The sequence below is a fragment of the Quercus robur genome, chromosome 3 (assembly GCF_932294415.1).
Source record: "Quercus robur chromosome 3, dhQueRobu3.1, whole genome shotgun sequence".
NCBI classification, from domain to species: domain Eukaryota; kingdom Viridiplantae; phylum Streptophyta; class Magnoliopsida; order Fagales; family Fagaceae; genus Quercus; species Quercus robur.
The window spans coordinates 48,187,644-48,201,867 of NC_065536.1; the positions used below are offsets into that span (position 1 = coordinate 48,187,644).

General features: G+C 42.4%; 1 protein-coding gene across 1 annotated transcript; it reads left to right on the forward strand.

Annotated features, from left to right (window-relative positions):
* The first annotated feature begins 1,056 nt into the window (after positions 1-1,056).
* On the forward strand, positions 1,057-3,111 carry LOC126719690 (uncharacterized). The gene is made up of 3 exons (XM_050422219.1): positions 1,057-1,876; positions 2,099-2,306; positions 2,514-3,111. The coding sequence occupies exons 1-3, from the start codon at positions 1,057-1,059 to the stop codon at positions 3,109-3,111; spliced, it is 1,626 nt and encodes a 541-aa protein (XP_050278176.1).
* Positions 3,112-14,224: the final 11,113 nt, after the last annotated feature.

Consider the following 14,224-nt stretch of genomic DNA (forward strand, 5'->3'; position numbering starts at 1 on the left):
GCTGCCTGGGGCCCTGACTGTCCCTAATCTACCGCTGCCGCTGCCGCTTGGTCTGCCTTCTACCGCCGCTTGATCTGGTTTTTCAGCTCTCTCTTTCTCTCTTTCTTTCACTGTGAGAGTGTGTTTATAGTGTTTTGATATGCTATTTCACTTAATCTATGTGAGTGAATCATCGTATGTATGTTTTGATTTTTTTTGTTGAGTATTTGAATCTTGGACAGTTGGACTGTGTGTGTGTGGGAGCTGTGGTGTTGAACTTCTGATATTTGTTGTTGAACTCAATTTGAGTTTTGAGTCTATAAAGTAAAGTCTGTAGTCTGACTATGTCTGTGTGTGGGGCTGTGGGGGTTAATGGGTTATAGACATATATAACTTATTACTTTATTGTTGTTGAGTACTTTTTTTTTTTTTTTTTGAGAAACGTTGTTGAGTACTTGAGTTTGAGTTTCATTATTGTTGTTGGGTGTTGTAGCGTTGCTGTAAAGTTGAGTGATCAGTGATGACTTATTTACTTTGACTATTTGACTAATTTGAGACTTGTGAATAGTTTTTTAATTTTGTTGAATGTGACTTGGGATTTGTGAATTGTTGTTGGCTATGTGACTTGGTCAATACATTAATATTAAAGACAATAAAAATATAAAATATTTTAAAAATTGTAAACTTATAAATTAAAGAATTGTAAAAAAATCACTTAACAACAATAATTAATATATTTATTGTATTAGAAAAAAAATATGTCAAATGAACTTATAGTTTATTTTTTGTTCTTTTACTAGTACTATGGATAAATTCATAATAAGGAAACCCCGTAGGCTACAAGATTCATCTTCTACCCAAGATGCAGATCTTACTCAAGATTCATCTTCTACACAAGATTTATCTTCTAAGCATGGTCATGTTGATGTGAACAATCTTTCTTCAGACCTTGGGCTACGAAAAAAGATTTCATTTTATCATCCAAATGATCGAGATGAAATTAGAAGATATTATTTACAAAAAAAACCATGTCAACCTTATGGACACGATTTTCCTCAAACAAAAATTGGTAGACTTATGCGTCGATTTAATCCTAAATGGTTTAAAGAGTATGAAAGTTGGTTGGAATATAGTATTGAAAAGGATGCTGTATATTGTTTATATTGTTACCTATTTAGACAAGATGTTGGTATGCAATCTAGAGGTGACAGTTTTGTGACAAAGGGATTCAATAGTTGGAATAAGAAAGAAAAGCTAGACCTACATGTTGGAGGTGTTAATAGTGCCCATAACCAAGCTCTTAAGAGTGGTGAAAATCTAATGAAGCAAAATCAACACATTCAAAGTGTTTTTGTTAAGCAGTCAAATCAAGATAAAATTGAATATCGGACTCAATTAAATGCAATAATTGATTGCATAAGATTCCTTTTACATCAGGGGTTAGCATTTTGTGGTCATGATGAATCTGATGATTCAAGTGATAAAGGAAATTTTCTTGAGCTTTTACAATTTTTGGCAGATCATAATGATGTTATTAATGACGTGTTGCAGAAAACTCCAAAAAACAGCAAGCTAACCCATCCTGATATTCAAAAAGATATTGTGAATGCAGTTGCATATAAAACTACCGATGCCATCATCGAAGATCTTGGCAATGGGTTCTTTTCAATTTTAGTTGATGAGTCCCGTGATATCTCAATAAAAGAACAAATGGCTGTTGTTTTGCGTTATGTGGACAAAAAGGGAATTGTTACAGAGCGATTTCTTGGTATTGTACATGTAGCAAATACCTCTGCTTTGTCTCTAAAAGCTGCAATTGAATTTTTATTCAGTAAATATGCATTGAGTTTATCAAGACTACGTGGGCAAGGTTATGATGGGGCCAGTAACATGCAAGGTGAATTCAATGGTCTTAAAACTTTAATTCTGAAAGAGAATAAATCAGCATTTTATGTCCATTGCTTTGCTCATCAACTTTAGTTGACTCTAGTAGCTGTTGCTAACAAACATACTGATATTGCTGAATTTTTTAGCTTGGTTAGTAAAATAGTCACTATTGTTGGAGCTTCTTGTAAAAGACGAGAATTTTTACGAAATGCACAACTTGCCAAAATTACAGGAGCATTAAACTTGGGTGAACTTGAAAGTGGGCCAGGTTTGAACCAAGAGACAAGTCTTAAACGTGCTGGTGATACACGTTGGGGATCACATTATAGGACAATCCTCAACCTGATTTTGATGTTCTCTTCCATAGTTGATGTGCTTGAGATGATTGAAAAGGATAGCCTACTCTCGGAGCAAAGAGTTGAAGCTCAATCTATTTTAAGGTTAATTCTATCTTTTGAATTTTCCTTTACTTTACACTTGATGAAAAATATTTTGGGGATCACAAATGAGTTGTCAATAGCATTGCAAAAGAAAAATTAAGATATTGTAAATGCTATGACACTTGTTAGAGTGTCTAAGCAATGATTGCAGATGATGAGAGATGATGAATGGGAAGCTCTATTGACTGAAGTATCCACATTTTGTAGCAAGCATGATATTTCTATCTTGAACATGGAAGAAATATTTGTAGTTGGTGTGAGGCCACGATGCAACGCCCCACAAATTACAAATTTACATCACTATCGTGTTGATCTATTCTTTGAAGTCATAGATCTGCAACTTCAAGAGCTTAATAATCGTTTTTCAGAGGTGACTACTGAGTTGCTACTTTGTATGGCTTGCTTGAATCTAAGTGATTCATTTTTGGCTTTTGATATACAAAAATTGACCCGTCTTGCAAAGTTTTATCCATCTGATTTTTCTGAGACAGATGTATTGGCACTTGATAATCAACTTCAGACTTACATTGTTGATATGCACTCCAATGATGAGCTTTTAGAGCTTAAAGGAATTGGGGACCTTGCTAGAAAGATGGTGGAGACAAATAAGGATGTTATATATCCAGTGGAAAGAAGTTTTTCAGTAATAAAATATATCAAGAATGAATTGCACAATCGAATGGGGGATCAGTGGTTGAATGATTGTTTGACTGTGTACATTGAAAAAGATATAGCTTGTAGGATTGATAATGAATTTGTTATGCAATGGTTTCAAAATATGAAACCTCGTAGAAGACAATTATAGAATTTCATTTTTTTTTTTTTTGTGATATTGATATATTTAACTCTCTTTTGTTTTAGATTTTATATAATTTATGTTTCTTATTGACCCCCCTAGACAAAAATCCTAAAGTCACCCCTGGAACCCCTTTATCATAAGCATTATAACCAGGGGGTCGCCATGCGGCTGCTTCACTCCTCTAGCGTCTTCTTCCGAGAAAAGGATGTCCCTATTCATCCGTCTCTACTTCAGGGGTGGTATCTTATGGATTCTGTTCACCTGCCTCTGTTGTGATTTCATGAGGGATCTGAACAATCCTTCTATGGATGGCCCACTTGTGATCATCTTTATTTCCCCGATTGCACTCTATAGACAATGAGATGTGTGGTCCTCGTCCCTTAGAGAGGCTTCGTGCTTGTCATTATTATTATCTTTGGACCTGCTGGAGTCTCCTTTCTTTACATATTTTTGTAGCTTCCATTTCTGGATGAACTCTTCTATCTACTCCTTCAAGTCTTTGCAATCTTCTGTGTAGCGATCGTGATCCTTGTGGAAACGGCAGTATTGCTTCTTGTTACGTATATTGGGTGACGAGTGTAATGGCCTTGACTATTTAAGGTAGTGCTCATCTTTAATCTGCGCCAAAAAGGAGTGAATTTTACCGTCCGAGGGGTTTTATCGTTTTTTCATTTATTCCCATCAGTATTCTGACGATCTGTCCGCTCCCTCTTTTGTCCTCTTCAGTCGTCTTCCTTTCTTTCCCTTTCATTTGGCTTTTCTACCCCTTCAATTGCTGCTTGGGCATCCTTAGTGTTCATGTACTTCTGTGCCTTCAGGAGCATTTTCGCCATTGTTCGAGGGGGATTCTTTGTGAGCGAGACCATGAACTCCCTGGATTTCAATCCAGCTTTAAAGGTCATCAGCTGTACTTTGTCATCCACTTCGTCCAACTCTAAAGTTTCTCAGGTGAAATGCTTCACATATGACCTCAGGGTCTCCTTTTCTCCTTGTCTAATAGTAAGTAGGTGGTCTGCCGGCCTTTTCGAGCATTGTCCCCCCGACAAAGTAGCGTAAGAAGGAGTTACCCAATTGCTCGAAGCTATCGATGGACGACGTTAGTAACTTCGTGAACTATTCCCTCACAGCCTATTTGAGAGTGGTAGGGAAGGAACGGCATAGTATCTTGTCAGGGGGCTGCTGAAGACCTAGAGTTGTCTTGAAAGTGTTGAGGTGATCCAGAGGGTCTTTCAGCCTGTCCAACGGCTTGAGTTGAGGTAGACAAGATTTTGGATGGCATTGGGCATTCCAGGATGTCGTCGTGAAGGCTGAATCCATCCTCCTGACCATCCTATCCAAGCTCTGGTCTGTCTTTTCCTTGATTGCACTCCTCAGCTCGTCCATCTCTTTTCTCATTTCTCGGAGAAGGTCCGAGCTCGCTCTTTCTGGAGTAGCTGCTCGTCGGCGGTCATTCCTTCTTCAGTTGTCTTCATCGTCATCTCGGTTGGTTCCAGAACAGTTGTCCTTTGGCTGCAGTCGCAACCTCATCTCCTAGTTTTGTCTGGTAAGCTCCTCCACGCTGGCTATAAGTGTTTGGATTTGTAGAGCTAATGCTGCAGAATCTTAGGGAGCGTTGGATTCCATCTGGACTTGTGAGTTAAAGGGAACTACGCTCTCGAACCTAAGTGCAAAAATGTCGTCCCCACAGATGATGCCAAACTGATGATGTGGAAATCGTTAGTCGAGTAGGTTCATCCGGATGAATTAGCAACCTCGTCCCTATACCTGAAATTGTTGTGCAAAGCCCTCTTTAGGTGGTCACCTGTGTGGTGCCTACCATAGAGTCTCCGATGATAAAGTTAGCATATAGAAGTTTTAAGAAAGTATAAGAGCTTAGAATATCAAAGCTACGGCGTATTTGTGTATTAGGATGTGTACCTTGTTTGGTCTTGAGGGGTGTTTATATATAGCTTCATTGCTTCTAACCATTGTGGCTTTAGTGCCTTTTTGTAATGCTTTTGGGCTCAGTAATGTAGGTTTTGATGAGTTTCCAATGTTTTGACAGTCTGTTAGGTACCAAATCCTTCATTTAATGGCTCACCTTACCTTGTCAATGACGTGACAATGTGGACAAAGGTGTCTGACAAGATCGACTGGGCAAAAAGGTTCGTTGGTCCTATCAAATGTTATGTTATATATGTATAAGATTGAGATTAATTACAGCCACCCAAAAATGTTCAGGCACGGCCACTGCTTTCGTGGTAATTTATTCCCTTTATAGCTGACTTATCTGCATAGTCATTAGTCTCTCAATACACGTGACGTGGATGTATCGTCCAATTGTCCGCCTAATAGTAAATTAGTAATGATATAACCAGAGCCAAATCTAACTCTACTAGATAGCCCAAATTCCACACCACTAGGAGTCCTTGTCTAATTGCCCATAATTCTGAAAAAGCTATTAAATGCACAACCTATATGCAAGGAACCTTTTGATTAGGTTTGCTAACCCTCCTGCCCCTGCTCTTCCCGGATTGCTCTTCACATTCCATTGGTGTTCAATTTTATGAAGGAAGCTATTGAAGGGTTCCAACAAATAAAAAGACTTAGCAATTATTGGGTCCCTTCCTAAGTCTTTGAGGTAAAAAAAATAAAAATTAATTTACATGGTTGATTATCCTATAGATACAGTCTATTGGGGAGGTAACCTCATTTTGGAATACGAAAGCATTCCTAGATTGCCATGTCTGCCAAAGAGTAAAGGTTATAAGGGTGTCCAAGTTGCCATGGTTGGAGATAGTTGAAAATTTGATCTTAAATTAGCATAGATAAAATGTTCAAAAACCCGGCCTAATATTCACAAATTAGCATACTGGATTTTCTACGTTTTCCATGTCATTGCTTAACGCCAAGCCCAGGGCGCATGGGGGGCATTCTTGTCTTCATGACCGAACTCACAATTAAGTTGGGTGAAATTGTCAATCTAATGGGCACTTCGAGTGTATTATAATTAGGGCTGTAATCGGTTCGGTTCGGTCGGTTTTTTTTTATCCGACCAACCGAAACCGAAATTTTCGGTTTGTAAAAGTCTTAACCGAAACCGACCGAAATAGTTGAAAAACCGTCGGTTTCGGTTTGTTTCGGTTTCTGTCGGTTTTTCGGTCGGTTCTGGTTTTTGGGCCTGGAGTTTAGGCCAGTTGAGCCTTTGGTTTTTTCCTACTAATTTTTCGCATTTTTCCAGCCATTTTCTCAACTCCCAAACAAATTTTATAACAAAAAAATTCAAAATATACCCTTAACACAACCAAAAATCAAAATAAAACATCTTTTATTCACAATCCAGGTGAGAGGAGGAAGAAAGGAAAAATCAAAATAAAAACATCTTTTATTAGCAAACTCGGTGAGAGGAGGAAGAAAGGGTGAGAGATTGAGGGAAAGAGAGGATCGGAGTGGATGGAGCGGCGGCAGCCAGATCGGTTTTCCTGCATGTGGCTCGTCCGTGCTTTCCGAGGCGTTGCCTGTGACTCAGTATGGGAGAAGCGCGGCCAAATCGGCGATCGGTGTTGGTGGCCTGGGTCGGTTGTCAAGATCGGAGCTCGTCCGTGCATGGCTGGCGATCGGAGAGGTGGATCGGTGATGAGGGAGGGGTAGGCTAAGATCTGGGTGGACCAGTGATTGTGGGTCTTGGGTGTTTGGCCGACACTTGATCTGGGCGGTCGGTGGTGTGTGGAGGCGGCGGCAGAGGGAGATTTGGCGTGAGACTGTGGAGTGAGGCTGAACTTGAGAGAGAGGAGAGTGTGAGACCGTGAGAGTGAAATCTGAAAAATGTGGGAACGTAGGATTAGGTTTTCTAACCTTTGAATTTATACTCTAATTAGTTTTAGTTTAATTAGTTTAATTAAATATTTACTTAGTTTAATTACAGATGATTAATTTAATGGATTTTAAAATGCTATATTTACTTTAGTTTACTTGGTCGGATGATTTGAATTTTGAAAGGAAATGAGGGAAGCCACTGCCAGTTTATCACTGACTTGTATTAAAATGAAAGGATAGATGATGGAAAGGTCCACTGCCCAACACAATGCTGAAAGCAGCCAGCCAATATTTACAAAATATTATATATTTAATATAAAATATAATATAATAATATATAATAATATATTTCGGTTCGGTTCGGTCGGTTCGGTGTATTAAAATTTGAAACCGAAAACCGAACCGAACTTTTCGGTTTTTTACATAATAAACCGAAACCGAACCGAACCGAAACCGAACCGAAATTTCAGTTCGGTTTCGATCGGTTTGAAGCGGTTTTTTCGGTTCTTCGGTTTTTTGCACACCCCTAATTATAATAAATTCTCACTAATCTATATAATATACTAAGTGAAAGTTCAATAAAAATATCCAAATTAGATTTTAATTATACTAAACGTCATTTCAATTAGATGTCACAAGTTCTAATTTTGTGAAATATTCCTCTATTTCTAAAGCATTCAAAACTACTTTCAATCCATTTAGAATAATCTCTTCTTCTTTTTTACGGAAATTTATTATTAATTCAAGTATAAATTCTCACTTAATTTTTTTGTATCTATAAAGTTTAAAATGATAATTTTTAAACTCAAACTAAATTGACAAGTGACTAAATTAAGTAATGAACTAATATAACAATCGATCAAAATTATAAGTAATTAAGTGTATTTTTGCCTTTAATTTATGAGGCTAGGCTAGTAGGCTTACATTAAACTATATTAAAATAGTTAACTAGTGCCTTATTTCCTATCTTTACTCTTAACCATGTAATTATTAAAATATATCATACCTTTTGCGTGGGGAACACATTTGCATGTTTTCTTTTGAAAAGAAGACACTATATCTGTTTTTAGACTTTTAGTGGATATAAAAATCCTTATGATTGCATTGTATTATTATGCTTCAAATCCATTGAGAAAAAACGTGTATTATAATACAAGACAAGTCGTTCATTTGAAAACAATTATAAGGCTAGGATGGCATTAAACTATATTAAAATAATTAACCAATGCCTTATTTCCTTAATAAGTAACCGTGCAAATATTAAAGAAAATGCTAATAAGTAATAAATGTTTTTAGAACAATGATTAACAATATATTTAAAGAAAATTTTTATAAAAAAAAATTAATAATTTAATAATTTTTTCTATTCTTCATAAAATAATGTCAAAATTTGTTTAAAATAAATTATTAACTATTAAGCACTCACGAGCCAACTATTAAATATATCATTCCTTCTGCGTGGGAACAAATATACATGCTTTCTTTTGAAAAGAAGACACTGACTTTTTACCAAAAAAAAAAGAAAAAAGAAGACACTGACTGGATGCTCGGCACTTGATCTGTATTTTGGTCAGTTTGCAAATCTAAATGATTGCATAGCATAATCTACCTTGTCAGAAAATAAAATAAAAAATTATTGGCATGTTTCATGAGGAACGGTACTATGCAATAATGCAGACCATCCAGATCAAGTACCAATAAGAGCACTCACGAGCCAACTATTAAATATATCATTCCTTCTGCGTGGGAACAAATATACATGCTTTCTTTTGAAAAGAAGACACTGGATGATCGGCAATTGATCTGTATTTTGGTCAGTATGCAAATCTTAATGATTGCATAACACATGTCAATTGTCTACATCCTCACCGCCAAGACAGCACGTCATATAACATTTTCACCTTTTTTTTTTTTTTTCTTCTTTTTTAATAAGTTTATTAGAGTGACCTTTTTTTTTCATAATATATTTCATGGTTGTTCAAATGACAAATTATTGTCATAATAAACTTAAATAAAAATTAAAGACAACTTAACTACTTCATAATTATGAAATTTGTTTCGAAAATTATTATACATTGTGTATGGCACCGAGCTTCTAAAGCCCATACTGGCCTTGGGCCCAGATCCATCTAGGTCCCGGGCCCAAGCCCATACCGGCCTTGGGCGCAGGCCCAGCAGGAAGTTCCAGTTACCTTATGCCCTTCTTGAAACTGTCTTAGAGTAAAAACAAGTTTTGGGTATTAAGTCCCCAGAGTTGACCGGTTGATCTTTTCCGGTAGAGCGTAGGAGTCATATCCGGGAAGGTCATGATATGCACGGGAACGTGAGTTGCCGAACATAATCGGTGAAAATGGAACCAAGTTCCAAGATCATAAATGCTGCACCGCCCTTTCACCTGAACAACCACTTTAGCCAGATAATACTGGACCTTCAATAGCACTAACGGTGGTTGTAATCATGATCTTCCCACTAACCTTGGCTATAAATAGAAGAAAGTTGGGAGAAGAAGGGGTTCAGAAAAATTGAGAGAAAACAGTCAAGGAGAGGGTACTAACTGGGTGTTATTTTGAGTCTCTCTGCCGAGAACGACCCATTGTAGGAAATACTTAAGCCCACTACAAATAAATTGTGAGCCCAAGTGACCTAAGGTCCAGAAGTCTTGCACTTGGTTCTTACAATTGGCGCCCACCGTGGGGCTCTCCTACGAAGCTGTGGTTTGAGTGAGACTCAAGCAAGGGAGATGTCTGAGGAGCGTTCAGGAGGGCACGTTCCGAGCAATTCCGCAGGATCTTCTCGGGGATCGACGTGGAGGGAGAGAAGGCAGAAACGGCTGGAGGATAGGGAGCATTCAAGAGGAGAGGAAAGGTCCGGATTGGGAGAAGGATCGGCCCAGACACACCGGACGATTTCAAACGTCTCAGCACATCGGCAACATGATGATAGAGACCGGGAGCTGGAGCGGTTGCGTAGATTGGTAATGGACTTGGAGCTGGAAGCAAGGGGTCGGCGCCACAAAAGGAACCACAACCCCCAACCCAGGCGAAACCGTGGCGAGGAAGGTTCCAGCCGATCAGTTACACAACAACACCGAGACCGATCACGTTCTCAAGAGTCACGTCGACACTCCCAGGAGACGCGTCGTAGACGGGACCGTTCCCGGTCGCATGGGTATGATAACCAAGGGTCAGAGTCGCCAGAGGAGCGGCGGCACCACAACACCGCGATGGACGCCATGAGCAGGGCCTTGCGGATGGCAGCCCGGTCTCCATTCTCTGATGAGATTGAACGGGCACCCATGCCGAGCAGATTCACGCGTCCACCGTTCAACTCCTATGAGGGGAGGACAAACCCCGTGGAGCATGTCAGTCATTACATCCACATGATGTCTTTGCATGCTCACAACGATGCATTGATGTGTAAAGTATTCCCCTCTAGTCTCGGCTCTACCGCACTGAGATGGTTCAATGGGTTGCGGAAAGGCTCTATACACAGCTTCGCCGAGCTGATTCAGGAGTTCGGCAGTAGGTTCGTAACATGCAGCCGAGTGCAACAACCGGTCGACGCGTTGCTTTCCATGAAAATGAGGGTCGGGGAAACCCTTCGGAATTATGCCAGCCGATATTGGGAACTCTACAATGAGATTGGTGGGGGAAACGAGAAAATTGCGGCTAGCACCTTCAGGATGGGGCTCCCCGAGGATTCTGAACTGCGGGAGTCGCTGACAAGAAGACCCCCGGAGGATATGAGGCAACTGATGAGACGCATAGAGGAGTACAAACGCCTAGAGGATGACCGGCTGCAAAGCAGGGGGAAAGCTCCTTTTACGGGGAGATCTCGGCAAAGCATCTTGCCGCCAAGGCCGAAAAGGGACTTCAGAATGCAGGAACCAGAGATGCAGATCGAAGGGGTTAATGTGTTGTTTAAAGAGCCCGTGCACAAGATACTGGAACGGATAAGGAACGAGCCATTCTTCAGATGGCCGAACAAAATGGGGGGCGACCCATCTCGGAGGAACCAAAGCCTATATTGCACCTATCACAGAGACAAGGGGCACACCACCGAGCAGTGTAGGGTACTGAAAGATCATCTCGGGTAGTTAGTGAAGGCAGGGCACCTGAAAGAGTTTGTAGCAGATTCCACTGACTGGGAGGCCGGGCAGGGCGCCCAACAGAAAAGGAATCCCCTTCCACCACCCCTGGGGGTAATCAACGTCATTCATGCCGCACCGAGCAGAGCAGCAGCGGCAAGGAGGGTAATGACAGTGGCTTGCACGAAGGGAGAATCATCCAAGAAGCAAAAGAAAGTTGGACGGCTAAACATCTCGTTCCGAGAAGATGATTTCGAAGGAACCATCCAACCGCACGACGACGCTTTGGTGGTGACAACCCGGATAGGCGGATTCTTGGTGAAGAGGGTGATGATTGATCAGGGTAGCGGGGCTGACGTTATGTACCCGGACCTCTTCGAAGGGCTCGGGTTAAAAACCCAGGATTTGGCGAAGTATGACACGCCATTGGTCTCGTTTGACGGGAGAATTGTGATTCCCGAGGGGCAAATCTCTCTCCCGGTGGACATGGAGGGCAAGGAAGTTATAGTTACGTTCATAGTAGTCCGATCATTCGCACCCTACACCGCAATCCTGGGGAGGCCGTGGATTCACGCCATGGGGGCTGTTCCGTCCACCCTTCACGTGAAAGTAAAATTCCCTACTGAGTACGGAGTTGTAGAGGTAAGGGGGAATCAACAGGTGGCGAAGCAATGCCTAGTAGCCGCGGTCCGGTAGGAAAAGGAACAGCTCGGCCAGGCTGAGCACGCCGAGAAAGAGACTGCATAGCAATTACAGATACCTCGAGAAACTGGGGCGGACGTTGCCGAGGAGGTGCTGAAGGTAAGAATTCTCCCAGATAGTGACAAATACTTCCAGATAGGTACAGGCATGAATGACCGGGAAAGGGTAGAGATGTTGTTGTTCCTGTTGCAGAATATAGATGTCTTCGCGTGGAACCCGTATGAAGTGCCCGGCGTAGACCCCGAGTTCATTGTTCACAAACTCAATGTGGACCCATCATTTCCCCCGAAAAAGCAGAAGCCGAGAAGGGCATCAAAGGAACACGTCGATGCAGTAAACTTGGAGGTCCATCGACTGAAGGAAGCCGGGGTCATAAAAGAAATATTCTTCCCGAGATGGCTAGCAAACACTGTCGTAGTGAAGAAGAAGAGCGGTAAATGGAGAGTTTGTGTGGACTTCACCGATTTGAACAAAGCGTGTCCCAAGGATCCATTCCCGATGCCCAAGATTGATCAGCTAGTGGATGCCACGTACGGGCACCCGAGAATGAGCTTCCTGGACGCCTTCCAAGGCTACCACCAGATTGCCTTGGCGCCCGAGGACCGAGAGAAGACTGCATTTATATCCCCGAACGCAAACTATCACTACGAGGTCATGCCGTTTGGATTGAAGAATGCCGGGGCCACCTACCAGCGTATGATGACAAGGATGTTCCGAGAAAAAATTGGGTGCACGGTTGAAGTTTATATCGACGACATGGTGGTAAAAAGCAGAAAAGAGTCGCTGCATACTGAAGACCTTCGGGGAGTATTCGAGATACTACGACGACACAGGCTGCGTCTCAATGCCGAAAAGTGCACTTTCGGAGTGGGGGCTGGCAAGTTCCTAGGTTATCTGATCTCCACTCGGGGAATAGAGGCTAACCCCGACCAAATAGAGGCCGTCAATCGCCTCAAACCACCGAGCAATCCTAAGGAGGTGCAAGTGCTCACTGGGATGTTGGCCGCCCTGAACCGATTCATCTCCAAGTTTGCCGATCGCTGCCGGCCATTCTATCAACTTCTGAAGAAGTGGAAAGGGTTTCAGTGGGACGAGAGCTGCGATGAAGCTTTTCGAGAACTAAAGGAATATTTGGCAAAGGTGCCGAGGTTGACGGCCCCGGAGCCCGGGGAGGATCTGTTTATGTACCTTGCAGTCACCGATCATGCCGTAAGTGCTGTGTTACTAAGGGACCGAGGAGTGCAAATGCCGGTGTATTACGTGAGCAAGACCTTGGTCGATGCCGAGACAAGGTACCTGCCTCTTGAAAAGTTGGTTTTGGCCTTGGTACACGCCACGAGGAAGTTACCACACTACTTCCAGGCACACACAGTGTTTGTCCTCACCGAATATCCATTGCAATCACTGTTGAAGAGATCCGACTTCACAGGACGGATTGCTAAATGGGGGACTCGGTTGGGATCGTTTGACATTAGATACTGACCTAGAAGCTCGGTGAAGGGGCAGGTTCTCGCTGATTTCATCGCGGAATTTACACCTAAGAATGAAGGCAAGGTAATCTGTAGTGCGGAGATTCGCCCGTGGAAGTTATTTGTGGACGGCGCATCAAATGCTATGGGGGCCGAGGCTGGTATTGTCATCATTACCCCTGAAGGTATGCGACTGGAACACTCCTTCAGATTGGGGTTCAAAGCCTCGAACAACGAAGCCGAATATGAAGCCCTGCTGGCCGGATTGAGGGCAGTATTGCATCTGGGCGCAAAGGACGTGGAAATCTACTCGGACTCTTGGCTGGTTGTTTATCAGATCACTGGGGACTTCGAGGCTCGGGATCCCCGAATGAAAGCTTATCTAAGTACGGCAAAGCAAATTATCAGTCAGTTTGGAACGGTAAAGATATCCCAGGTAGCCCGGTCACAAAACAAGCATGCTGACTCTCTTGCCACGTTAGCCTCATCGGCTACCAAGGACACGCCGAGGCTTATCACGATAGAACTTATAAGGGAGCCAAGCATCTGTGTGAAGACTGCACTCGACCAGGCCGGAGTAGAGGTTGCGCAGGTGGCGGTGGCCGAACCATGCTGGATGAGCCCGATCATAGACTTTCTTGCCGAAGATAAAGTTCCAGAGGATGAGGCCGAGGCCAACAAGATTCGACGAATGGCTCCCAGGTACTGGTTGTCCTCGGACCGAAAGTTGTACAGAAGGTCCTTCGCGGGCCCTTACCTCTTGTGCCTGCATCCTGAAAGAGTCAAGGAGCTTCTAACCGAGCTGTATGAAGGAGAGTGTGTGGCGAGTATGCTGGGGGATGATCCCTAGCACACAGAGCAATGACGCAGGGGTTTTGGTGGCCACAGATGCAGAAGGACGCCGCCGAATACGTTCGGAGTTGCGAACAATGTCAAAAGCACGCCCCAATGATCCATCAGCCGGCAGGACATCTAAATCCTGTCAGCAGCCCGTGGCCATTTGCACAATGGGGGCTTGACATCCTCGGGCCATTCCCCCGAGCAACGGGGAACCGCCGTTTTGTAC